Genomic DNA, 26,502 nt, shown 5'->3' on the forward strand with positions numbered 1-26,502 from the left:
CTCCTTGTCATTTTTTTTCCCTCTCGTTATTGCAGATCGCAGGCGCGTCGCTCTGGTCCTTATACACAAGGCTGATTACAATACGTCGAGACAAGCCTTCGGAAATAATCGCATACGTGATTGCGCAACGAGGAACGATACCAGAGTCTCGAGAGGCGAGATACGAGAAGAAACGCAAGAGTAAAACTTGTAGCTGTGCGATACACGTGTAGTCGGCTAGAAAGGCTTGTTCTAAATTTCGATTACACGTTACATGGTCACGTGTGCATACGAGAGCTACCTACAAGTATAGCTTTTCACGGACTACTGACCGACTGCTGCAGCGCAAAGGGTTTCAGCCCACGTCGCATTTAAACGGATATAGGTATAATGGGCGAGTAGCAGCGTCGACCGGAAACGGAACCGTATAAACTGTACGTGAAATTTTCATTTTCACGGTCGATTGTTCGAGGACGTTATTTCGCTGATGCCGGTTCGGATGATGAAATAAGAGAAACACAGGCGGTTTAGAACGTAACAATTATGACTTTATAATAACATTATGGTAATATTATTATCGTTACAAATGACAGCTATAGGTATGTATCGTATGTATATTGCGTGTGTGCTTCGTACGAGAAGATTGTGAGTTTACCAATATTACTCTACGTGTATCTTATGCGTGTGTTATAATATTATTATATGCGTGACGATGAGGAAAATGATGCTAAATATTTTACTTACAAATCTTCAATTTGACAGCTAAGAATGAGTTGTATACCATATGCATTATACAGTAATTATAATTATCCAATATATATGTACACTCACATTATACGAATATAATTATAATTACTTACAGAGATATGCAATAAAAAATTGATTGTTATCGTTAGAAATAGTTGTATGTATATTATAGCTAGGTGATCGATTTAGAGGTATGTTTAAGGTACATCTATGACGTAGCAGAGGGTGAGGCAGGTTTCACCGTATGGATATTCGTATATACGTTTGATAATATCTATTGTATAACATGTGATCTATTTGTGACGCTAATAGGCATGGTTTCGTATTTACGGAAACGCCAGTCATACAAACATTATATTATATACGGCATAACAATGATTGTATTTTGTATATAATATTACGCTGATATTATATGTATAGTTATAATTGTATAATTAGTCGCTGATGTCGCGCATTTACAAATTCATTGTGTATATAACGCATATTTTTCTTACATTGCAACGTATATAAATAGTCATTTTATATTATTATAGGTAGGATCGATAAATCGAAGCGCAAGATAAAATATTGAATAGTACAATAAACACAACAAGGATAATTATTATGTGGAGAAATAATTGTTATGTCTGTGAGAAGTTTCCAGGTCAAAATCTAGATAGGTATACCTAAAATTTTTAAACTCACCGACGTGTCCAGTTATTTAATTATTAATCAAATTCGTCGAGTTATCAAGTATATTATTTTCATTATTTTTATTGTTGCACCGAGAAAGTTCAGTGTAAACTTTGAGCAGAATCGAACAGAGAAAAAGGATTGCTATTCCTCGCCACAAAACGATTATATATTATTCGAATTTGACGTGATAAAGAGAATTACAAAATTGAAGTAAAGAAAACATAATGTTGGGTGGTGAGTTTGAAAATTGGCTCCCTAAATTGTCCGGAAATTTTCACATCCGTCATATTCTCATTTACAGTACATGTTCAGCGTACGATAGAATTTTGAGGAATAATAGTTGATACGTATATTAATTGAAAACGAATAATAAACAAACAACGGCTCTTATTTCTACGAACACAATAACTATCGTTGAACATACACCGGATCCTTCGTAACGTTGCTCTGATACGAGCCGGAAATCAAGAATTCAAATGTACAATTATTTATCTAAATCCATAAACAAGACATATAATATATGTATATACGTAATTGTCGTTAGTATTCTCAACAAATAATCCGCTGTTTTGATACCTAATGTATACAATGTATGTATGTATAATATATATTTAATAATTTTACACAGTTATAAAACATCCGACTTCAATATACATTAATTACAGCTATACGTAATCTCGATTTTTGTATAACAGCAAAACAATGATCCACCAGGCTTGCTTCTACGTGACCGTTGTAATATCAATCTGCATGCACGTTGTACAGTTACAAATACGTTATCCTTCGCGTGCATGAGACGATACTTCTCATATCCAACGTGTGCCTATTTACAAGTAAATTTATACGCATCGCTTGTTGTGATTAATGTTATCGTAACAATCAAGTTTCGCTGATTTTTCTTCCAACGGCGTCAGACTTCTCAGTACAGTTTACACGATTCTTCAAATCTCCAAATAACTCCCAGTTCATCGACTAGCATCGTCACTCATTATAAAATATGATCGTATTTTTTTTCAATTTTTCACATATTTCACACATTCAATTTTTCAAATATTTCCCAATATCATCAGTCAATAACAACCATTCGTCAAATTGAGTTGTTATCGCTGTATTATGAAGAGCCGAGATCGAGGCTCTGCGTGTATTTTCTGTCCAGCGGATTACACATGTAAGTTCTTTAATAATCACTTTTGAAACCCGAGATACATATTTAGCGTTACATACACACGTGTCGATTTCTCAGGCTGCACAGTTTTGAAATACGATATCCGTATATCGCCGCAGTAAGCACATGCAGTTCCCACTGGTTACCCGGGTATCGCGTTACCTTCCGATACACTGAACGGACTTCCGGTACCAGGCGAAAATCCGTTACAGGTGCACTTTCCCTCTCCGTTTCAATTGCGGTCGCAAAAATTATCGGCACGTGAGAAAATCGCACAAATAGCCGTTCACTTTTCCTCTTCACATCCACAGGAAAATGGACATTGGGGGAAGGGAACTGAAAACTCGACATCCGATCTGTTGCAAGGTCATTTTCGCAACTCCAAAGCTCCTTAAACTCCACAAGAGGACTCTTCTTCCGGTTCGAAGCTCCTCTCGTTGCCCCGTCGATGGGCTCCAGGGTTCGATCCGTCCATTGGCCGTTCGGCGGAGGGTTGGTCTGTAAAAATAACCACCGGGTCGCCGTCGGACGACACCGAGGATGGCGTCGACGCCAGGCCTGGCGACGGTGGCTGGGAACAATATCAGAAGACGCATGTGCAGTCCTCTGAAACCCGGGCCTACCTCGCTCTCTTCCGATTCAGCTTCGCCAGCTTCCTCCGCTTCAGTATCAGCTGGTAAAGCGTGTCCAGACCCTCGTGCAGACCTTCACCGGTTATCGCGCACGCCGGCTGCACTCGGATGCATGAACTTCCCGGCATTCCCGTCAGCTCCAGCACTCCAAGCTGCTTCTCCAACTCGCCAACCTCCTTTGCTCCTAAAGGTGCTTAGGGTCAGATTCTAAGAGCTATCGGAGACAACTTGAAAATTCTGTGAAAGTGTTCGTTAGATTTTGACGTGAAATTGAGGAATTGAATAAGGGTACTCAAAGTCCTTCCGATATTCTCTTTCTCTTTCCAACGGATACAAATTTGAATATAAAAGATACTGACTAATTCTTTCCAATCTAGTCAAGCTGTTTTAAAGTTGTTTTGAAGTTTATCGGAAAGTTGGACAAAATTTGGAAATTGAAACAAAACAGTGGGGATTGTTATAAACACAGAAACTTCAAGCTTTTTTTTCAAAAACTGTCCAACATGGAAAGCAAGTCTGAGAAAGGAAAAATATTCCTTGATAAATTCTACATCAAAGTCTAAGTTTACATCTACGGATATTTCGCACCGTTTGAAATATTTCATACAGATAACATTGAAGACAAATCGTAAAAGAACATGAACGGTTTGGGAAAGTGAAACAGAGAACTCTTACAAAACATTCGCAGAAGAATAATTTTACTTTTAGTAGTTTTCTGGCTAACCGATCCTTTTGAAAAAAGTTGGGATCTTCAGAAGAATTGAACAATTGCCAATGCACGCCTTCCTAGGCTTTTTTTAAACAGCTCAAACTGCGTTTTCACAAAATTTCACATTACCATAACAATTTCGGTGCAAAATTACCGTCACTATAACTTTCAAGAATTAGAACAAGTGGAAACGATATAACCTGACGAGCATTTCGCCAAGATGAAATAACAAGAGTCTGGATACGTGTGCCGTAATGAATCTGCATCGTAATTTCTCTTTCGCCTCGCTGGTTTTTATCCACTTACCAGGCAGGTCTTGCTTGTTTGCGAGAATCAGGATCGGGACCCCAACGTTGTCCGGGCTTCTGGCTGTCCGCGTTAGCTCCATTTTTGCCTCTTCAAGCCTCTCGGCGTCGCAGGAATCCACGACGAATATGATGCCGTCCGTGCATCGGGTGTACGACTTCCACAACGGTCGCAGCTTCTCCTGCCCACCAACGTCCCATACCAGAAAGTTGACTCCTGCAGAATGAAGAATCACGATAGTGGAATCGCCGCGGGGAAAGGGAAACCTCAGAGTTCTCAAAATTTTGGACACTGGTACTCACCTTTGGCCTTGCCACTTCCGCCCCTTATTCGTTCACAGTTGAAACCGATGGTGGGCACAGTGTTGAGGTACTGATCAAACTTGAGCCGGTAAAGGGCAGTCGTCTTACCCGCACTGTCGAGGCCGAGCATTGCGACGTGAAGAGGCGTCCCAGTCGGCAGAGCCTCTAGAAGTCCTCCCCCGCTTGTACCACTCCTTCCCATTCCAGCTCCCATCTCTTTCCTCCCTCGTATACCTCAGGATATCCCTCGCACCATGCAGGAATTACGGTTATAGCTCACCGAGCTATACATATACCAACCTCCCGGATGACTTGAAGCGCACGACCCCTCGACTCACCGTCCCATCCCTGTAACAAGAGTAATTGGGTGTCACTATGCTGGTCCATGGTGTATAATTTACTAGCAGATGTGACAACGCTTCCTATTGATATTCGGTACGTCGAAAGATGCGATAAGGAGGCAGTTGCATTCAATCATGAAGTCGCACTGTACTTTCTTAAGGACGCTTACCTTCAGCTGGATGCTGTATGAACCATCGTTAACATCATGCTAAGCCTTAATCTCAAGAACAAGTTTCGGGGGCTACCGGCGAAAGTAGAATCGAGGTGGAAATAGATGGAATCTGCCGTCAGGTACAATCTTTCAAAAATAAGAAAGGATCTGGCGAAGCGTGATTGAAGAGTGACAGATTTAAGAAGTAAAACGCGCGGTTAGTTTTCCGTAGAGAGAATTGACGGAGGTGTGCTTCGTTTACGGTGAAACACTCACTGCAGAATGTCTGCCCAAGCCGGACTGATAAGCTCCTTATCAGAGTGAGTCATGCCGAGTAGCTCGATCATTGATAAAGGTGGGGAGAGTGAGCCAGAGAGTCAGGCCATGGTTGTAATGTAGTGGACGAGATCAATAAGTTCTCTGCGATCGTCAAGATCGTGAATACCTGCGTCCTCACGTACTGCTTGATAATAATGAAATCACGTTGGTATTCCGTAAGGCTAAGTAAATTGGACCTGATTTCCGAGATAGGGAGGCTCGGAAACTGCTTTTATCTTTTGACGTCCGCTCTCTGCGAAGAACCCGAAGGTGCGCCTATCTTGAGAGTGAGTGGTGGGCATGCTGTGTATTATACGTGCCTACGTCGGAAAAAGAAGCCGGTATAATTATACACTTGATATCTGGCCCAGTTTCGTAACGGAAACTATATAATCCTGTGTTTATCGCGTGCCGGTTCCTCCGCTTTTGATCGACTCGGAAGCCTCTTGACGAAAATAGAAGCCCGTCTCTCTGAGGATGATCGATACTCAACCGGGCACGCGATTCACGAAATCATGGAACTGGATTTATCTGCGGCAGAACCACCCAGAAGCGTAACCGCCAACGTTCATACGCCAGAGTCGGCTTACTTTGAATACAGTGAAACCAAACCGCGGGCCTTAATATGACCCACTTGATGGACCGAGTCCCCAGTTGGGCGCTAGCTTTGGCGAACGGCGCCTGCAGCAGGCGAGAGAAAAGGCGGGCCCACTATTTTGCCGATCCATCAGTTAACGATGGAAGCTTATACGCCCCGCGTACGTGTCAAGTGTGGCTTTGATACAAGACTAAAACGAGGATCGGTGGCGTCGCCGCGAAGTTTTGCGCACAATTGGCAAGTGTCCGGGACCCAGGTGGTCGGGTGCTCGATGCCAAGATGAATATAGACCGCCGAACGACCAACGGCGGCCAGCGATCTAGAACAGAGGAGAACCAGAAGGGCAAAGTGGTCCACGCCTGGCAAACTGTATAACTTTCTGAAGATCTTGGTATAAGATTGCGCGTACCTGATACAGCACTTTCGAGCGGTGAAAATCTACCGGCAATAAAATCGAATCGTCACGTTGTTCAGAGATTGACACCGACTTGCATATCACGAGTTCGCTTTGCTTCGAGTAACCATCACACTTTACGGTATTCCCGAGGTGCCTCGCGTCGAAACGGTCCTACGTCTCATATTTTCGGATCTCCTTCTTCCCAACGGATTTAATTATTCCGTCAGGTAGGTACGGTTATCTAGGATTACAGGGAGACCATCAGGTAAGCGTTAGTCCGGTGCTCCAGGCACGTGAATGAAGATTGATTTCAACTCGTAGGTATGTAGGAATGGTTACGAACTGAGCGTGTGCAAGATCAACTACAACATGCAGTTCGAGTATGAATTCTTTCGAAGTTCAAAGCATTCAGACGTGGCCTGTGCAAAGTGGTCGTTATTCAGACTTTTGGCTCGTCCAATCATCTATCGTATTGTTTCATCAACAACTGTAACAGTCAGTGGTAAAAATCGCTGAATTACGATGATCCGTATAGAATTCGTCTAGAACTTGAAAAGTAGCTCCATAAAGGACATGTATAAAACTACGGTGACAATGCTGCAGTCTGATGCTGTAAAGTAAACAATGATGGTGTAGAAAATTACTCGTCACGAGGTATTAACGAGCTATAGGGCATAAATTCGACTCAAACGACGATCACTAGCCGGTACATGCTACAATCCTGTGGTAATACCACTTAGATGCCGGATTCGTAATAGTGAAAAAAAAGTTTGGCACGGTGATTATCCGAATCAACGATTGGCTTCGTCATTCAATCGCAAGGCAAATTCGTTTCGCGACGAAGACTACGCAGCTGAATTTATCCCCGATGATCGTATCGAATGTCACGCCTTGTTACGATCGTTCGCTTCGAAACGTAGAACTCGAGCCATCTTGACTTGTCATAATGGCATACCGATGGTTTCACCTTGCTAGCCACTGTGGAAGCCGGTTGAGCAGGACGAGAGGAAACTCAACACTGCGATGCTTCTTCAAAAACTTCAATTACTCACACATCAGTCTCCCGGCTAAGAAGCTCCAATTCACGGATACCTGGAACCAGGACCTCGAATTCTTCTTGCCCGGAAAAAAGCAGCTGAATCATTTCGAAGAGTAGCAAATAGCGCCAAGCCGGGTCCAATGCTCTCCGTAACTACAATCCCATCTCTCCGACCGTTCGTAGCCATTCCTCTCTCGATCTTCCAATGCGGCAGCAGGTGTTGCCAGCCAGTGGCTCGAGCCGAGATGAAATGAGATGGCACGAGTTCGCCGGAGCCGGTATGGGCTGCTATGCGTGGAGCTGAAGGTCCAGACGAAGCCAGTGGGTCACCTGCCGCCACATCTCCGCCTCACTCGTCCCTCGTTTTCTCTCCATCTCTCTCCGTCTCCTCGATTTTCTCTCCCATTATCTCCGTCCCTCTCCGACATCTTCGTCCTCGGCACAACGAACGGAGATGATAGCGGTCCATCGCTAGCGAACAGTTAGCTAAGGCCAGGATTCCGATGCGGTTGCTGGTGCAGCGATGAGAGGAGCCTGCATCGCGCCAACCCAATGCGAGCTTTTTATCATTACGTCCAGAGTTGAAAAAAACGCATGAAAAAGAAAGAAGATCCTCCTATTTCTGAGCGGCGCTAAGACTGGAAGAGGCTCGGCCTCTGGCTAGACTCGGTTTATTAGTCGATTCTTTAGCGCCGTGTGGATTTAGTTATTAGCGTTGACGTACGTGTCTCTTCTACTTATACCTCGCTGATCAACTCTTGTTCGGTATTATTAGCATCGTTGCGAACGAGCGATATCGCCTGTGTTAGCTGGCACCTTTGCCGTCGTCGTGACGGACCCGGTCAGTGTAGACACGGCTGCAGAGTTTGACCTAGAGTGCTAAATTTCTACGGCATGCTGCACTGCGCCCACCCAAATTGGCGATGGATCGTTTTATTTATACGCGGACACAACGCGGGTTTTATTTATCCTGAATCATCGCATGCGAACGGGCGCCATCGGGCTGCACCAATGTATTTGAACGTCAGCCAAAAAATTTCACGCAAAAAAAAATTCGCCGCGTAAGCTGCAAATTTTAGAACAATATTTCTCTCCATTTTATTTTTATTTTATTTTTTTTATTTTTTAGCTTCGTTTTATTTTTACTTTCGAGACTCGTAAGAGATTCGACGTTTTCGTTGTGCGCTTTAATTTTTTGAACATCTTTTTAAATTTATTGCTGACGCTCGTTGTATTTTGATCAATTTTTATTGATTAAATTATTGCCAGAAAATATTTGTACGCATGATTTCACTTGATTATTACCGTTCGCAATGGGTGATAAAATAATCGTAAACTGATATAGACGGTGTAGACGGAAATATACGCGATGAGAAATGGAAAATGAAAGTGAAAAAATCCAAACAGGGATAATCGATTTTGTACGGCCTCTCTTATAAGTCAACGGTGAATTTTAACCTACCGACTCCATTTTCTTGTATAATCCTTAAATACATAATAACGATTACGTTTCGTAATTGAAAATAACCTTATTCTTACGACTGTGTGTATTCTCTTTATAAACAACAAAAAGTATCTATTCGCTGAAAATTTACTCAATCTTTTGCTTTGTTTTAAATAAAAAGTTTTTCTACCCATTCAAATATTGCAAACACTTTAACGACTACTTCAAAATCCTATAATTACTCGTGATCAAACGGTTATTTTGTGGTCATATTTCACAATTTTCATGTTGAGTATGCAATCTTGCGTCATAAATTCTGAGAACCGAAAATCCTGGTGATAAATAATTTTTCATTAGCTTTCCTCCGGACCACATGTATGCCAAAATCGATTCTTCTTTTCATAGAAACTAAGTGATATTAAAAAAGCGGGATAACCGATCAAGAACTATTAGAATTGTAGAACCAAAAGTATTTCCCTGGTTAGCAAATTATTTATATATTTTGTTAGAATAATCAAGCAGCAGTCTATGGAGCGCATATCGTGCTGATCGCTGAAGCGGAAAAAACCGGTGGGACCAACGCAGTGCTGGGTGGTTGAAAATTGACACGAGTTTGCATAAATAGACATTGCGGATTAAGTTTTATAACCTTCACAGAGGCCAGCTAGCTGATATAGCGGTCAGAGATTCGACTGAACAAACACAGGAGTTACGCAATGCGCAAATTCGTGCTTTTTAGCCAGGATGTAATAATTACACACGTGGGTACAGAACGTCCTCGAATGAGAATTACAGTGTTGAGTTGTCTCTGAAAAAAAACTGAAATTATCCGTATCCCGTTTCCCGGCTATTCTGTAAAGTTATATTAGGATGGCGCAAGTTCCGTGTTTCCGAACGAGCGATCGTAATTAACCGTGATAGTCGATAATATCATCGGGTATCTACTAATTCGACTGTGAAATCTTTGTCGCGAAACGAATTTGCCTTTCGTTTGAATACCAAAGTCGATCGTCGATTCGTATAATCACCGTGCAAAACTGTTTTTCACCATTACGAATGCGGCGTTTATATATCTTTAAGTAGTATTATCTCAGCACTGTAGCATGTTATACCGACTAATGATCGTCGTTCGAGTCGAATAGATGTGCCTACTTTATGTCCCGACAACTCGTTTACACTTCGCGTCGCGTAATTTTCTGCACCGTCATTATAGCCAGACAGCATTTATTATCGAATGCATTTCCATAGTTGTGAAAAATAGTCACATCCACTCTAATTAGCAATATTTCAATCAAGTTTCGTCGCACCGTTTTATACAGATGTACTTTGGAGATACTAAACGAATTGAGTACGGATAATCGAAGGTTTTCCGATTTTTGAACGCTGACCGTAACCATGTGATAATCTCTCTGTAAACAATTTGATAAATTCCCCGAGAATTCTTAGAGGACTTATTGACACAGAAAAATAAATACCTGATAATAAAAATTTAACGACTAAGATTTATCCAAAATATCGGTTGATTAAGCCAAATCGAAAACTGAACTTTTTTTATTATTCTGAACTCTGATTGTAAACTAATATAAAATTTAGCATCAAGGTTACTATCTCATGGTTTTCGATAGCTTGATATCAAGTTTCATTTACTCATCAAGACCCGATGATTAGAGATTTCGATCAAGCTTGATTGACCAAAATTTCAGGACAGTTTTTTTTTTTTTGAAAACTTTCCATATCGTCCGTGAGGTTCTTTTGTTATATTTAAAGACTGCGCGTTATACTTCGTAATGGATTTTCCAGACGAATCGTTTCTCCAGAATAAACAGTGCGGAAAATCTTAAGTATAATTCATTTGCCTGCGGGATTTGTGTGGCTCATGTCAGACGAGGCTTGAGCGACACGATAAGGTCAAAGCCGTATACCGGATTCGATTTTTCGAGGCTTCTCAACAGCTGACCGTGATCGAAGATAAGCCGCTGTTGTAATTCACCGAAGGGCAGATAACGCGGTGCAATCTTATGACAACACCTGCTGTCCACAGCGGCACCGTGATGCAGCTCGCGTATTTTCCTAACGCGTGATGCAGGCACATGAATCAATAATAAGGTTTCCAACGCGTTGATGACGATGCGTTCGGTTGCCGCTGGCGATCGCACGGCACGAATACGATAAAAGGATACAATAAATGCAAGTTCAAAGTGCAGCATGAAGCGTAAATTCGTTCCTCATAGTGTGTATAATTTCACGGTAGACAAATTATTTTTGGCTACTGTACAAAGAAACGATACATCCAAAGTCCACTGTTGTTGAGGCTTCGAATCAATCGTCTTGTGGACAGTCGGACGGCTGTTTCTCGCTTCTTATCTCCTGCTGCAGTGTATTGTGTTTGAGACTGACAACGAATGGCGAGGAGAAAAGACGCGTAACGACGATAAGAGGACTGGACTGCATGCAACGATGAAGATGAGTGCCAACATGCTGCGAATTAGCTACCAGCAGCTAACGACGTAACGGTAGAGTCCAATAATTGCGACTCACTTTGTTCGATGTACAATTACCACATTCCATCCAGTTTTTGTACGACGGTTATTCGCAGTCTATGGTTCAGCCTCTCATTACCTCCAAGCAAACCGCGATCCAAGTCGGAAAGACTTTTCTAAGTTGGTTGAGTTCATCTTCCTGAGTTCGAGTTACGATTGATCAAATTTCCGACTGACCTCGATTAGAGTTCTCATCGTCATCTTTATTCGCGATCCAGGCATCATTTAATGCTTGAAAGCTTGGAATTGGAGCTTCGCCCGTAACAAGCATAATGGATTGAAAACAAGGCCAGCTGTCGCGTCTTGTCCTCTTTGCGCAGTTGTACATGCACGGGGCGCATTTAACGAACGTCTTCACGCTTCTACCGCGTACTCAGGAGACCCGAGAAAGATTTCTTCCCAACAATAATACACGTCAGCTGGTTACAGGCACGGCAACAATGAGGAACACGCACCGCACGTGCATCTGTACCGTTTCGTTTATTCAATTCGGTTCTAAATTGGGGGCTAAAACGAAAGCCAGCCTTAACTGATGAACGTCTCCGCTGCTCAAGCGAGAGCAGTGACCCGCAGGATTCTGCTGAGAAATGAAGAGCTGAAAAAATCGGATCTTCGAACTGCGGCTAATTCAAGTCTATCCGTTCATCTTCGTATCAGTGCAAGACTTTTCTGAAATTCATTCAACGATTTCGAACCTTTTGCAGTAGACCGAGACTCATGTCAGTTAAGGAAGCTTATTTGAAGCCCCTCCTTTATTCTCCTGCCAGTTTGATTGTTAGTTGGAAAAGACACGCGTGTGTCATAGAAGAACGCAGACAGATCCAATATTCGTACATCGATCGTTCGGGTCTTTGCACCTGTCCGATGAAACTCGTACGCCCCCGCAAGCCCATATCCTTGCTACTACGTAAATATTTGACCGAATCAGGTGTAATGGAAGGAAGTAGAATTAAATCGAAACGCGAGTATACGTCGTGATCTTTGAGTATAACACGTGCTGCACTTGCCGCGCGATTCTACCGAGTCCCGTTTCTCCGGGTGTTAAAAACGAGGAAATCGGTATTTGATCACCGATGATAATTCGCTCGGGCAGTTATTACCCGGGGCGCAAAAATGACAGACGTTTGTTTTTGCGTTCATTCCAGAGTCATTCAATTCCTCTGTAACGAACTCCTGCAGATCACGGTCCTCTGTCGGAGGTGTGAACCGGGCCCGACACCAGACGAGCTAAACGTAATCCCCATGTGCCGGTGATACCTACCCGAGGCTTATAATTCGAGTGTGAAATTCTAATTAAATTTCAAATGGGCAGGTAGACGACTGGATGAAAGACTCTGCACGGTCTCGACGGCCGTATCGACTGGCCATATTGCGCTTGCGCTGCCACCTTCGGCCATGGTGCCAAGGGGAACAGAGAGACGCATGTTGGCCACGATATATATATATTGTCAAAACAAATTGGACGATTTTCATCGTGCTCGCTGACAAAGTTCGCGTGCTCGCAACTTTTCCTGCCGTTCTCAGCCCCGTCAATCTCGTTGGCTTTGCTTCGCTGCCGCGATGACAAATTTTCGAATTCAAAAATTCCGAGCCACCGAAATGCCGCGAAATCGTTGCAGGTGATCCGATTTGACGAACAGGTGAACCGCATCACTCGAACGCATCCCCCGCGGAGAAATCGCGGTTAACTGGGTATACGGGAATAATTTTCTCCTATTACACAACGGAACGGTATTCATGTATAATACAACTGTTGTAATTGCGCGCACTCGTTATCGTTCATACGGGCTGTACAGGCGTAAGGCGAGGTGAAAAAGGCTTCGCAAATAAGGAAAGGAAAAAGTATTACCATTCACCTGCAGCGTGTTGTTTTTTTTTTTCTTCTCTTGTTATTTATCCAAACGTTCCTCTTCGCTTGCAGGATATTCTCTTCTTTCTTCGCTTGTGATTTATATCCGATTCCGAAAGGCACTCACGTTACGATGACGTATTCGCAGGATGATCGCACACGCTAATCACACTGTAGGACGATGTGTTAAAAAATTGGCCAAACGTCATTTCGTGATTTGGTCACAACGGAACGGTGAATTTCTGGTTTACGCCGAATCGTGCGATGTTAAATTATTCCATCGAATGGTCTATAAGCGTGTCGTTTCATTCGAAACTCTTCACTAGCATTCACATAATATTTGTTCGTTTTTATTTACAACAGCATTGTTATTAGTATTATTATTCGGGTGTATTAATCAAGTTACAGGTATAAGTTAAGTTGCATCCACTTGTTTACCGGATTATTATTTCGTATAAAAACACACACTCGCAAAAACGCACGCTGACCAGGCACGGGTTTACATAATTCTTGAACCGTGGTATACAAATATATCTATAATTCAGTCGTGCCAAAGTTAGGTCGGAATTTTGAATGCTTGAATTAAAAATGGTTCGGAAAAATTGGACTCGGGTGAAAATGGGAAAACGAAACACAGGCGGACCTGCGGTGTTTGGTGTACGAGGGTGATTAGCTAGCCGGTGTTTCGACGCCGACTACACCTTGACCATGCATCGGCGAGCGATGGCTCCAAACTGTGTTCCGCTCGGCGACAGCCTCCTCTTCAACTACGAAACGACGAGGCGAGGAAAGTACCGCTAGGAGGCAGCAGACGTCAACAATGCTTTCTGCGTGTTCGCAGCACCAACACAAACGCGGCCGGATTCAAATGTCCGCGGTTCATGCGCACAACAACCGCGCTGAAACGATGCGCGCATAGCATATGTTAATTTCCTGAATTCTACGCATAAATGCTGTTATTACGTGCCTGTCCTACTGTGTCCTTTTCGTGTCCGTTACGCCGTGCGATTGCGTATTTGTTTATTTTATTTTCTTTTTTTTTCTATGCGCTTCACTCGGAGAAAACTTTTTGCTTTTTATTAACAAAATCTTCGAAATAGGGAGAAAGAGAAAGACGACACAGCTGTCAACCGTCCCTTCTATAAGTGCCAGACAATTATTTTAATTGTATTTTCAAGTTGTTTCTTTAATTTTATTCTATTTTTTAAAATGTATATTTGAGGTAGGGGACTCCACTCCCAATCCCCCGGTCGGAGCTTGTTATGTATGCATTTTTGAGAAGAGATTTTTTCGTTATTAATTTACGTTCTCAATTTTGCACCCAATTCCTGTTTCGATGGTCGATTAATCTTCGACTTTATTCCCTTGTTACATAATGTAACAATCTTTGACACCTCGAAAACACTTATTTGCAGGAAAAGTAGGATGAGCTGTAGTTATCAAGATGAACTTCGGACACTAATTCCGATAGGATGCAACCTAATCATTCTTGATCAAATACCATTGCATGAAACTAAGGTTGACAAGAGCATGTTCGTTTGGTCGTTGTTTGACGCTCCACTCAATTCGAGTTACATAAATTGCATTGAAACTATCATTTAATGCAATTACAAAAACTAAACGATCATATTGCAATCTTTACAAAATGATGTTACGCGGTAGATGCAATTACGTAATTGCAACAAAATCTTGTAAGCATTTCCGTTTACTGCTCAAGAAAGTTCGCATAAATTTTTCGTTTGCTCCGATACAACCTTCGGTGGGTTTCGTATTAGTCCAAAAATTTAATCTTGGCAACAGAAATTTTGGCTCTGAAAATGAAACACTTTTCTGAGTTTCTCCATTCCGTGATAGGTTGCCTCATGTTTTTGTACGGATACAAGAACACTTCAAAACCGATTGACTGTTGCTTGTCTCTATCTGCTCTTCCTCGCCAATTCATTACAAATCTACGGTGAATGATGATAATGATGACGATTATTGGTCTAGCGGCTGAAATATACATACGTACGTGTTTCGGATCGCGTGCCGTTTACCCAGGGTCGGACTCCTGCACACCTTTCGATTTTCACCTTGGTTTTTTGCCTTTTATTGTTATGCTCCAATGCGGAATCGAAGACTTTACGAAGGTTTTTTAGCATTCTGTAACTGAGCAAAGGACGGTTTTTTGACACATTTGAGAAAGAATAATTCCGTCACTGAATCCAGCAATTTTCGTAATACTCTGGTGTCTCTTAACACTTGAAATCAGATCACCAATCGAATTGGAGCATTGCTCTATACTCCAGTCGTTTTTCCGAACAATGATCATATGCTTAATTCCACGTAAATTTCATCGATTACTAACGACAAGTAAATTGAAGTGAGCATCATATTCGGAATTTACCTCATTGATTATTTTCATGGATCCAAACAATTTTACTTGAACAATACTTAGCAGTAAACTCATCAATTAACGTTACTGAACGTGTCTTAATACTATTACTTAAGATCCGGCACCTCTTAGTTATAAAATGAAGGGCAAAACGCTGTTTTTCCCCCATACACTTTATCTTCTTCTTTATTTACACTTAAATTACTACGCATAGTACCAAAAGTCTCGTCTTATGATCGAACCATGAATCGCGAGTCATGCCGTGACGAATTCGTGAATTTGTGATTTTCTCACACCAAGTTGCAGTTTGGTAATGGATCAATCCACGATCACGGCGTTGGGATCATCAGTTTTCAACCCGAATGAATTGCGGGATCGAAAGCTGCGTTCTGCTATGTCACTGCAGCATGTGTCCCAGCTGTATGAGATCCGGAAAACGCCTGCCTTCCAGGCATGTGTGTAATATAAAAGAAAGGAATGGTCATACATAAAGCACTGCGTGAATTTGAGTGAAAAAGTTCCCACGTTTGCCAGCTGCTGCTTGTTTGATCTGTGATTGCTGGCAATCTTGTCAGCGATTTTGTTTTATGCAGGAATCGAATTAGCGATGTGACATCCCAAGAAAATTCTGTACATTATTTTTCACAATTGCCGTATCGTGAACACGGGATTCACTCTAATCGTAAGTGGTTCAACGATCCCACTTGAAAACAGCAGTAAAAAATAATTATAAAATTAAAGTAGAAACAAAACAGGTTCACAGGCAAACTGATGACGTCCAATTAAGCTTCGAGAGCCTGATGATAACTGTCCCTGTCCCCCGTAGACAAATGCGGTATAATTGATCTTACTGGCTGCAGAACGGTATAAGAGCAGCTATGAACAACTATTTGGTTTGTATCGCCGAGCGCCGCAAGATGAATTGCTACTCGGGGAGTATCTGCATGATTATTTTTTGTTCACAAACATATGGATAACCAGTCGTTGTGTGAAGCAGAGGCCCGCGTGATTACCGTCATCGTTGCAACGGCGCATCTCAAGGTAATCGATTCTATAGGTCTTCGGGTCTTTTTAGCAGCATAAAGTAAAAGAACGAATCTGAGAAACAAGACATGGAGTGCTAAGGAAATTTAAAAAGAGCGAAGATTTTTTTAAAGATGTACCCTAAGTCCAATTTAACCGTAACTAATACGGACGGATAACTTTAGAAAAAGATATAAAAAAATGCGGAGCAACGTGTAGAAAATTTGATCTAGAATGTAATTGCATAAAATATCAGAAAAATTTACTATTGAAAGATATTGAAAATCTGGATTTATTTAGAAATTGCAGAATTGTCGGACATGTAGCGCAACGAATATTCAGACCCAATTCACCGTCGAGATTCCCAGCTCTGATGAAACGGCTGGGAACAATGAGTTTGTTGTATTCAGTGGCCTGATTTCTTAAAATGGATCTGTCAAGCGTATCTGCAGGGAGCCGTAGGACTGAAGCGGGCAGTTTAAATTCGTTAAACTCTACTTACCATTAGTTTACAGGGTTTAGAGTTCAGACTTTCAGTAAGCCCATGATACGCCTGGCTGGACCACACGCTGATATGGTCAACGAACAAAACAACAAAGATGCGACTTGTAAGTACCATTATTTGACCCTATATAGGGAGCTTGAGAAAAAGTTCTCAGCAGCTGCAGTTTCACTCCACTTCTCGGCCCCTTGTGAATAAACAATCAAGAGAATTAAAGCCAGATTACACGCTCTTAATTAAATCGTCCAACGATTCTCTTTTTTTTCTACTGCTGCGTAACCGTTTTTGAAAATTCTTTACCCTTTGGTTTACTGACAGAAAAACCTCCAAGAAATCTCTCGTATGTAATATTTTTCAAACAACTTATAACCAGCGTGTTTCCGATGCATTTAATTTGAATTTCTATATCCACACTATTACATTTGTTTACGAATCAAATTTACAATTTGAATATAAATAATTTTGGGAATTTTCTCTATGCGTAAAATCGAGCCGCATTGTCGAGTCCAAAATTATGCAAGGAGTCCGTTATAATCGACTAGAATTCACCACCAACAGGACTATAATTCCTTTCAACTTTGCAACTAATTACTCAATTATTCAAGTCCTCGTGAATTACAAAACAGACGTCGACTCGACCGACGGAAATTTATTTTTCGACTCGTTTAACGGATTACTCAACCTCGAAGTAAATTAAGTATATGCATTTAAGACGAAGAGTCGTACACAGACGCGCGTGGGACTATCAATAACTTGGGGTTCATATCATTGGTGGAACGTGCGCCAACGGAAGATGTACTTTTCGAGACAATGGAGTGTACAAACGTACATAAAATACCGTCCACACACATAATACAATTATCTGGCCACTTCATCGGTTACTTTCACTAGCTTCCGGCTATTGTTGGATGTGTAGCTATGATATTCAGACACTCGTCAAACGGACTGGAGACCGGATATCGCGGACAAAGCCTTTGCTTACCTCAATAGCTCGTCACATTAGTCAGACTAATCAAATGAACCCACGACTCAGGTTCGAAAGTACTACAAATTGGAATCATTCGTTACTAATATCTGTTACTCAGGAACTGTTACACGAGGGGAATATCAATTCTGATTGAATTAGGTGACGCGTGAGTATAAAGTCACTTACTTTTCTTGAACAATATCCCTTTTCCTAGGTTAATATTTATTTCATCTTTTCGTAATAGTAAAATACAGTATAAAATATCATCACGCAAATTAATTCGGTCCCACTGATTGATTTGTGAATCTCCTCGATGACTCGCATCGATTAAATTCCAGTCAGTTTTTTACATCATGTGATCATCTTCTCATTTCTCTGGAAGCCAGATGTCCGAAGTGCAATCTCCGCCTGGGTATCTATAATTTTCGTCATTATTAAACTCATGACTTCAATGATAAAAAAATACCAAGTAACATTCAAAACAATTACCAGATTCAATTTTATGGCTATTGAAATTTTAATCAAGTAAGGGTTTTAACCGAGCAAGTATATCTTCTCGTTTCGTTTCTATTTTCCCTTAAAATTCAATGAACAGTTCAAGTACTGTACAAATGATAAAAGAAAGTAAAATTTGCAATTTACGGCAACTTATTTCCCCACCAAACTTTATTACTTTAATTATTATTATTCGAACGCAAACCTCATCTCGTGAGCCAATAGAATTTCATCCTTATCGGCTCCAAAGTCGACGAGAAAATCTTTATCCAGCGTCATGCCTCCGTTTTGAATATCGACATCGAGTTTCACCATGGTAGATCCGTGTCTGAAAAGCAGCACCGTAAATAACTTTCACGGACCATGATTTGAAGCATACTTCTCCTGGAAAGTACAGGCTCTCAAAATCTTTCACGTACTTGACTTGTTCTGGGTAGAACTGTTTGTCCCAGGGTGAGAACAAGGACGTTGTGACGTAGAGGCGACGTCCATCGAGACTGAGCTGGATCATCTGGGGAGATCCGTAAAGTCGGCGTCCCTTGACGAAGACGGGTTCAGGCTGCTTGTCCAATTCCTTATCTTCCACGACGCGAACTTTGCCATCTGAAAGAATACTACCTCCGAGGAAAATCTGGCCGGTCAGTTTTGGATTCCGAGTATCGGTGACGTCATACTGCCGAACGTCACCGTGGAGCCAATTCGTCAGGTACAAATACTTGTCGTCGAGACTGAGTACGATGTCGGTGATCATGCCTGGAACGGTCGCGTGACGAATTAAAATGAGACTTCCAGTTGAATGCTCACGTCAGTTTCTTTTCATTTTGACACACTCCTGATCAGGAAATGGTCACACGGAAAGAGAAGGAGAAGAAAAAATTGGAGAAGTCACCTTCCATGTACGACTGTATCCAGCCGTCCACTTTCTTCGCGGGAATGCTGATGACCTTCTCGGCAGACCATTCGCCCTCCGATTTCTTGAAGAACCGGAAGACGTTCGAGTGTATCGCGCATCCTACGAAGCCTTCGGCCGAGGTTGGGTCGTGCAAAAACCGCGTCTCCAGCGGGGCGAAGCCCTCCTCACCGAGGTCTAGTGTTTGCAAAAGTTTCCGCTCGGTCCACGAGTAGATGTTCAAGCTTTTTCCGTAAGTTTCTGAAATTACGCGATGGATGAATGAGGATTTCTCGAGTTTCGAACCACTCGAATCTTACCCGCCGTGACGTGACTCGATGCAAAACCCTTCTTGAAGGTTCTCGGCACGCCCCACTCGCTCGATACCAAGACGTCATGGTAAGGTTGGTACCAGAAATCGTATCCGAAGGAGGCCTCGTCCTTCGTCCAAGCGCCAGTCGTCTCTAGGGTGTCGCTGTCGATCGTCAGGAATGAGCCAAGGGCGTCACCGTTGGGTTTTCCCATCGTGGAGATGATTATTTCACCAGTCGGCGAGCAGTGGGATGTGTGTGGAGTGGCCAGACCCCATTTGTGCATCTCTTTTGGCTCCAAGACCTAAGGTGAAAAAAGCATTCCATTTATAATCAAGGCCAAGTGAGCAGTAATAACGGTCATTGGTTTCAGCAAGGTGCAACCTTCTTAATCTTCGGGTTCCTCTCCTCGGAGAGGTCGACGAAGTAGACGCGGTCCGAAACCAGGCTGGGAAGAACCATGGTATCCCGTTTCTTCGGCGAATCGTAACAGCTGCTGCAAATGTTCCATCCCGAGTGATGAAGCTCGTCCCCAACATTCGGCATTCGGAGTTTGTGGATTATCTGCGAAATTTTTAATCTCGTGTTGATTACTGTTCCATGACATACAAACAACAAAAGCAGCTAGCAACGGACAGAGCATATAGAAAGTCATGTTTGGGAAATAAATTATCGCGATGAATACAGCTGGCTAAAGGCACACGGTATCATCGTTCAAACTTAATTGTATAGTTATGAGTTCAATGATAGATTATAAAGGCGTAAGATATATATAATGTCGGTAAGGCTTGTAAAGATTACGCGACGGACATACGAAGTATCGCAAGATAAACACATCGGTGGGTAATCTCAACAAATTCCATTTACAAATAATAAATTATCACCCTGTAAAAATCTGGCATGAAATGATGTATATAATACTTTTGATAAATGAACGCGCCAGCGATAATGTTTGTTACTCAATATGTAGATTAGATTTCCGTGGCTGTACCGAGCGTCGCAGTTTGCCCGAGACTTTATTTTTAACTCGTGCCACTGCGACAACGCTCCACCATTCTTATTGCTGGTTAAACAATCAACTGTCTTTTCCACCTGCAGTCTGTTAACGACTGTATAATTTATGCGATGCAGAAGTGAGAGCCGAAGATTTTCATCCACACACCAAAGAGTACTGACTCGGGGTCAACGACAAAATTTCTGGGGGTTTGACTACAGCTCGACGCGATTTCGCAAGGGATCAGCCGATTAAAAAGAGATGAACCAGTGAACCTGCGAGTACGTTGAACTCTTCGGGTCCACGTCGACCGTCGCAAGGACATCGGGTTTCGTGGGGTCGGGCTGGATGCAGACGACGTAGATGATCTCTTCTCTTGGTCCCTCAAGCATGGCCGCCAAGGGGCTCTTGTACCCGGGTCCAGCACAGCATCCGCCTTCTGGAATCATGACAGACACAACGATGATCGGACAAGAGCGAGCGAAAACCAGCGGTCGCAGATTTCGTTCTTCTGGCTCAGGGCCAGAACCGACGCTGCGGATTCACAGCGTAGATGTAAATTTGCAACGTGGCTCAGGGAAAGAGAAAGAGAGAATGTTTTCACTCTTTAAGCGCATCGTAGAATTGACGAAAACCAGGGCAAAAATATAACGCTCACCTTTTATTACCGTTGCCATGATTATTGCGTTCCTGTTCGATGCGCTAACGTCTGGTAAAGACTGGTGCCGATGCGACCCAACGACGCCGGGTAGCCGAGTCAAACTAAACACATCGGCGCCTCTGTGCGTCAGTTGACTGTGTTCGAATTGAGCCGGCTCACTCACTCACTCGTTCTCTGCCTCTGTCCTTCTTTATTTTTTCACTATCTCTCTCAGTGATACTCAATAGCCTTGACCAAGACCAAGACCGCTTGGCTTCGGTGACAGCAGAAGACGTGCCACTCGAGTTGCATCCGGACGGTCGTAAGGCGCAGAGTTCTTGTTCTCGACTTGTCGGGCAAGATTAAAACAAGTCCAAGTGATTCACCCTGATTTTTTTCAATTCACCTAGATATATAAAATATTATTCGATCACTTTCTTTCGGTTCTTTGCTAAAAATATCAGATCGATTTCGTCTAATCGTATTTTGATGATTTGTAGGACAGTCAGGATGATTGTACGTATGTAGGTGAGCAGCGCTTCCAAACTTTCGGGGAACTTTTAGCGCTTCTTAGACGGAAGCTGATCTTTCCATGGCTTCGTGATTGACCCTAGCGTATGGAGATCAGCAGCTTCTAAATTGAATTAAAACAAAAGTCTGATAATTTTTTTCTCGCAAGTACAATGCACATAGCAAGTAAATATCAATTTCTTCGCCCACCGTTACCATACGAATGATCAGCATTCTTCTCGTGTTTTTCATGAAGTAGAGCGCATATCATCAAGTTGTCTCTATGTAAAGTCGCGAGCTTTCGGAGTTGACCTTTAGCCACTTCCGTTCTCGACGCGATGATGTCGAAGCCGTCGTCCAGTTTATCCAAGTCGGTGCTAATGTTCGCTACCATCTCCAGTAGCAGAGCATTCCGCCGGGCTTCCAAAGCGAACTTCTTACTGGTCAGAACGGCAACCAGGACGATGGTCATGAAGACACTAAGACCCAGAAGACTCTTTTGAAAGCCAGTCGTCATGCCGCAGGAATGCAGTTGACCCTTGCAAACGTCCTCGACCCTCCCATTTCGTGCGGAAAACTCTGTTATGCTGTTATAAGCAAGTCAAGCACTAATTCACCTTTACCAAAAAACACGGAACCACTCGACACTGGAGGATTTGTCAACGGCGATAAAATGGTCTGGCGAATCGGGTCCCGCCTGTATCGTCCTTCGAAGCAAAATCGGCGCGACTCTTCGAGCGAGTGCAGCAACTCAAAAGCGAAACTATGAGTACTGGGTGAGGTCACGGTGTAATTAGATAACAAAGAGCAATCATTCCCGACGAACTCCATGAAAGGCTGGAGTTGGTGTATAAATAGACGATGTAATATAAGTCACTCGGTACTTGTTGATACACCCGCTTCTGATGGCCGATGTAGGCGACCGCCCCACGTGCAGGCGCGGCTCACCCGCCCTCAGCGTGGACTCCGAACTGCCTCGCCGTGTCACAGTTAATACAGACGACTCCTAGCTGCCCCGACAGCGCATGCGTACGCGAATCAATAAGTTCGCATTCTCATGGCGGTTCTTTGAACTGGTTACAGAGTCCAGAGCGTCGGATGTACATTCTCAGATAACTAGGTTCTAATGGTTTGCATGTTATAACGTGTCCCTACCCCTTTCAGTCTACGCCATTTTTAATCGACAAGCCATGAATGTGCTCGATCGATTATCAGTGTTCGTGATGTTCAGCTATAGAGCTAGTTACTACCATAAATAATTTTACAGTTGTCCCTCAACATCTGGCTGCCATACGTATACCAGTCACGCGATGGTTACCGGTCATTTGATACCACTGAAACGAAATGGTATGACGGGACAGGTAGAAAAGCTTGTTGGAAATGAACGAGACTTATTTCTTCTTCGTGGAACATTTTAATTCGTCTTGTACCCGTACTTAACAACAGTGTCGAGCAAGATCTTTGAACTAGGTTTCTTGTCACGTTCACTTGCGAGCTATTGTTCGCACAATGAGACTGTAAGGTAAAAGGGTATTTTCACGTATTTTTACATTGTCCGTTGTTTTGTATGAAAAATATCTTAAGAATAATTTTGTTATGTTATAATTTGTATATAGAAATGACATGTGAATGATATCCAAGTATGGACGATGAGATTTACACCCAATGGTTTTCAGCGTGGGTCATTGCATAGCTTCCTTTTCCTTGTCTGGATTAATTGGTATCGTGGGAATCAGTGTCATCCTCACATCTGCGTATTTTTCTCGGGGCAGGAATCTGTGGTATACATAAATAAAATAAACCTCACATTACCTGAGAAGTGAGAATTTTAAGACAAAAAATAAATCGAGGAACTATGAACCTGTGTATCAGCGGCGAAAAATGATCCCTGTCCAGATCCTTGGGGTCTGGAACACCGATGATGTAGCTCGCGATAATGCCACAGATAACGACAGTTACGTAGCCGACAAGGGAATAGTAGAGGAAAGAAACGGTAAAGAGGATCATGGGTTCGTCTTCCGGCTTCACAGGCGGTAGCGTGGGCTGGGTCCAGTAGGTAGCGTTTAATGTATGCGGACAGTTATCCGTGGACGTTGGCAGTGGGTCGTACCGTATGTTCTTGTTTATTTTGTGAATTTGGGCACCCATGACGATCCACGCCGATACGGTGGTGCCTATGATACCCCCGATTATGGTGCCCTTGTTACTTGCCCATGGGACCAGCATCCCCAGGGTAAATAAACCGAGAGTAGTTCCGGAAGTCACGCCAGTCATGCTCGCGGACATTGTGAATATATCACCTAACTGCTCGGCTACCAGAACCAGGGCAACGCAGAGCATTCCCAACACAACGACGGTGGCCTATCGGTTCAAAGTAGTTTCTAGTTCTGATACTGATTTTATGATTGCTGTCTATGTCTTTTCTATATGCCCTCACCTTCATAACCCTTGTTGCCGTTTGTTCCTTTGTTTCACTTTCCGGCACCCAACGGGAGATGAAATCTTCCCATATCGTTCCAGCCACTGTATTCAAGGCACTGCTCATGGATGACAAGGCGGAGCTAACGAGAGCAGCGAGGAAGAGACCTGGCAACCCGGGAATTCTACCGGCAATGTCCATTACATAGTAGGGTAGAATCTGGTCTGGTTGGGATACCGTCTGTGTGATATTTAACGTTTTTTTTTAGATGATGAACAGTCGTTTCAATACTGAGAATAGGTTGCGAAAACCTTTCAGAAATCAACTCACGTTTGTCACAATCGGATCGCAGTCATGATATTTGGAGTACATTATCAGCCCCGTGTAGACAGAAATGCCTTTTACCACGATTATACCAGCGCACATGATCCAAATGGTTCTGTTGGTAGCACAATTAATAGTAAACCTTGAGAATATGAAAAATAGAGCAATCTCGACATGGAAAAAACCTTACATTCTGGCATCTGAGAGAGATGGTACTGAAAGAAACCTTTGTAAAGAATTCTGACTGATGCCTATACAGGAAATCCAGGTTGTCGTCAAGCCAATGGAAACACCCCAGAAGCTAGTTCGAACGAATGGGCTGGGGTTCATGCTACGCCACAAAATTGGACGGTTACTTTTTGCTGGATACTTTCACTAAGAATTGGTTAATTGGTTACCTACTCGAAGAATATAATGCGGCCACCTTCTTCGGATATACGCCAAATTTCCCGAAATCCACCGATCGAGATTATGCCAAGAATGAGCACGGTGAAGAGAGTGATCACTGTTACAGTGAATTGAATTGTGTCCGTCCACACTACTGCTTTGAGTCCACCCTGAAGTTAAAAAGAACTTTGAGGATTGATGATTATCCATTTCATTCACACGATCAGAATATAATTCATGAACGATACTCACCACAGCCGTGTAAAAAATGCAGACAAGTCCAATGATGAGCGCGATATAGTGGAGATTGAAACCAGTAACCTGAGCGAATGCCAACGCTGGTCCGTAAACGACGATTGGAGTGTGAAGTATCAGATTAAGGATGAAGATAACCGAGGCAAACTGTCGAACTGATCTCGAAAATCTAACCTCCAAGTATTTGAAGGAACTGGTTAACTGCAGTTTGTAAAAAACCGGAAGAAAAACGTACGACGTTACGAGGCCAGTGATAAATGTGGTGAATATACAGGCTGCGTACTGTGTTCCGTATCGGTAAGACTCGGCAGGAACTCCGAGCAAAGTAATTCCTGACAGGTGGCTGAAGAAGGACAAAGTAACCACGTATGAACTGAGCCACCTCCGTGGTATGGAAGACTGCATATAGTGAAATAAAACATTCAGATACCAACCTAGCAGTTATGCTCAACGCTACTGGTAAATAGCTCATGGTTTTTCCTCCTAGTAGGTATTCCGTGGTAGTATCTTGCTTCTTGCTGAAGAATCCGAAGTAAGTCCCGACCACTGCACTAACGCAGAGCATCGTGACGAAGAGAAAGTAGTCAACCCATCCAAAGGTGAGTGGTTCAACATTGTTCTGGATGGTATTCACCAGCGAGAAATTGTTTGTAGACATTTTTAATTTTATTTCTTGGTACTAGACCAAGAGTGTCACGAGCCTAACAAGTAGAAGTCGAAGGTGAACATACGTGGCCACTAAAAAGAACGGAGACAAAATAATCGTGAATAGAACCAGAAAACGTGAATTTCGAAGAAATACTAACAGACAACTGCAATATACAGTCGCTTGCAGTGGGTATAATTCTATGCATGTTCAGCATTTAAAAATGACAGATAAAATGATTTAGTGTTAGCTGCCGCCTTAGCATATGCAAACAGACTGCAATATAAAGTGCTTATTTGAATTTCCTGTAAGCCCAGGGCTGAAGTAGCATTGGAATTTGTAGTAGTAGGTGAGAACACGAATACCAGCCTCAATTTTTATCATATTCAATTTCCAAATGAACTAATAGTCCCCTTCCAGATCCAGGCAAAATAAGTAGGGGGGATGATTATTTTTTCTGAAGTCTCATCCACAAATCAGATTTCAGACCGTGACTTATACGACGGAACGCTGAGCCGTTCGTACGATGTGTCAGTCATGGTTGGTCGTTTTCATTGCACAAAGCGTCTGGCC

At 42.7% G+C, this 26,502-nt stretch overlaps 4 protein-coding genes across 9 annotated transcripts; all 4 read right to left on the minus strand.

Moving 5' to 3' along the window:
- Positions 1-505: 505 nt before the first annotated feature.
- Positions 506-13,934, minus strand: LOC107223372 (ADP-ribosylation factor-like protein 4C). 6 transcript variants are annotated; one of them, XM_046735823.1, is made up of 4 exons: positions 13,201-13,934; positions 4,516-4,863; positions 4,214-4,429; positions 506-3,382 (listed from the first exon to the last, which is right to left on the minus strand). In XM_046735823.1, exons 2-4 carry the CDS (start codon positions 4,727-4,729, stop codon positions 3,186-3,188), a joined length of 627 nt encoding a protein of 208 aa, XP_046591779.1. In that variant the 5' UTR covers positions 4,730-4,863; positions 13,201-13,934; the 3' UTR covers positions 506-3,185. The 6 variants fall into 6 exon arrangements, with proteins under 6 accessions (XP_046591779.1, XP_015518530.1, XP_046591781.1 ...); XM_015663044.2 differs by having other exon boundaries at positions 13,194-13,934; XM_046735825.1 differs by lacking the exon at positions 13,201-13,934 and adding an exon at positions 7,374-7,677.
- A 4,311-nt stretch (positions 13,935-18,245) lies between these two features.
- Positions 18,246-21,543, minus strand: LOC107223400 (methanethiol oxidase). The gene is made up of 8 exons (XM_015663077.2): positions 21,407-21,543; positions 21,024-21,187; positions 20,139-20,318; positions 19,764-20,058; positions 19,444-19,704; positions 18,974-19,307; positions 18,760-18,882; positions 18,246-18,475 (listed from the first exon to the last, which is right to left on the minus strand). The coding sequence occupies exons 1-8, from the start codon at positions 21,423-21,425 to the stop codon at positions 18,427-18,429; spliced, it is 1,425 nt and encodes a 474-aa protein (XP_015518563.1). The 5' UTR covers positions 21,426-21,543; the 3' UTR covers positions 18,246-18,426.
- Positions 21,544-21,896: 353 nt separating this feature from the next.
- LOC107223361 lies at positions 21,897-22,415 on the minus strand. Its single transcript, XM_046735826.1, has 2 exons — positions 22,115-22,415; positions 21,897-22,019 (listed from the first exon to the last, which is right to left on the minus strand). The coding sequence occupies exons 1-2, from the start codon at positions 22,413-22,415 to the stop codon at positions 21,949-21,951; spliced, it is 372 nt and encodes a 123-aa protein (XP_046591782.1). The 3' UTR covers positions 21,897-21,948.
- An 885-nt stretch (positions 22,416-23,300) lies between these two features.
- LOC107223343 (sodium-coupled monocarboxylate transporter 2) lies at positions 23,301-26,089 on the minus strand. Its single transcript, XM_015663003.2, has 8 exons — positions 25,718-26,089; positions 25,281-25,626; positions 25,044-25,198; positions 24,832-24,972; positions 24,648-24,756; positions 24,336-24,557; positions 23,760-24,259; positions 23,301-23,674 (listed from the first exon to the last, which is right to left on the minus strand). The coding sequence occupies exons 1-8, from the start codon at positions 25,939-25,941 to the stop codon at positions 23,581-23,583; spliced, it is 1,791 nt and encodes a 596-aa protein (XP_015518489.2). The 5' UTR covers positions 25,942-26,089; the 3' UTR covers positions 23,301-23,580.
- Positions 26,090-26,502: the final 413 nt, after the last annotated feature.

Source organism: Neodiprion lecontei, chromosome 3 (assembly GCF_021901455.1).
Source record: "Neodiprion lecontei isolate iyNeoLeco1 chromosome 3, iyNeoLeco1.1, whole genome shotgun sequence".
NCBI lineage: Eukaryota > Metazoa > Arthropoda > Insecta > Hymenoptera > Diprionidae > Neodiprion > Neodiprion lecontei.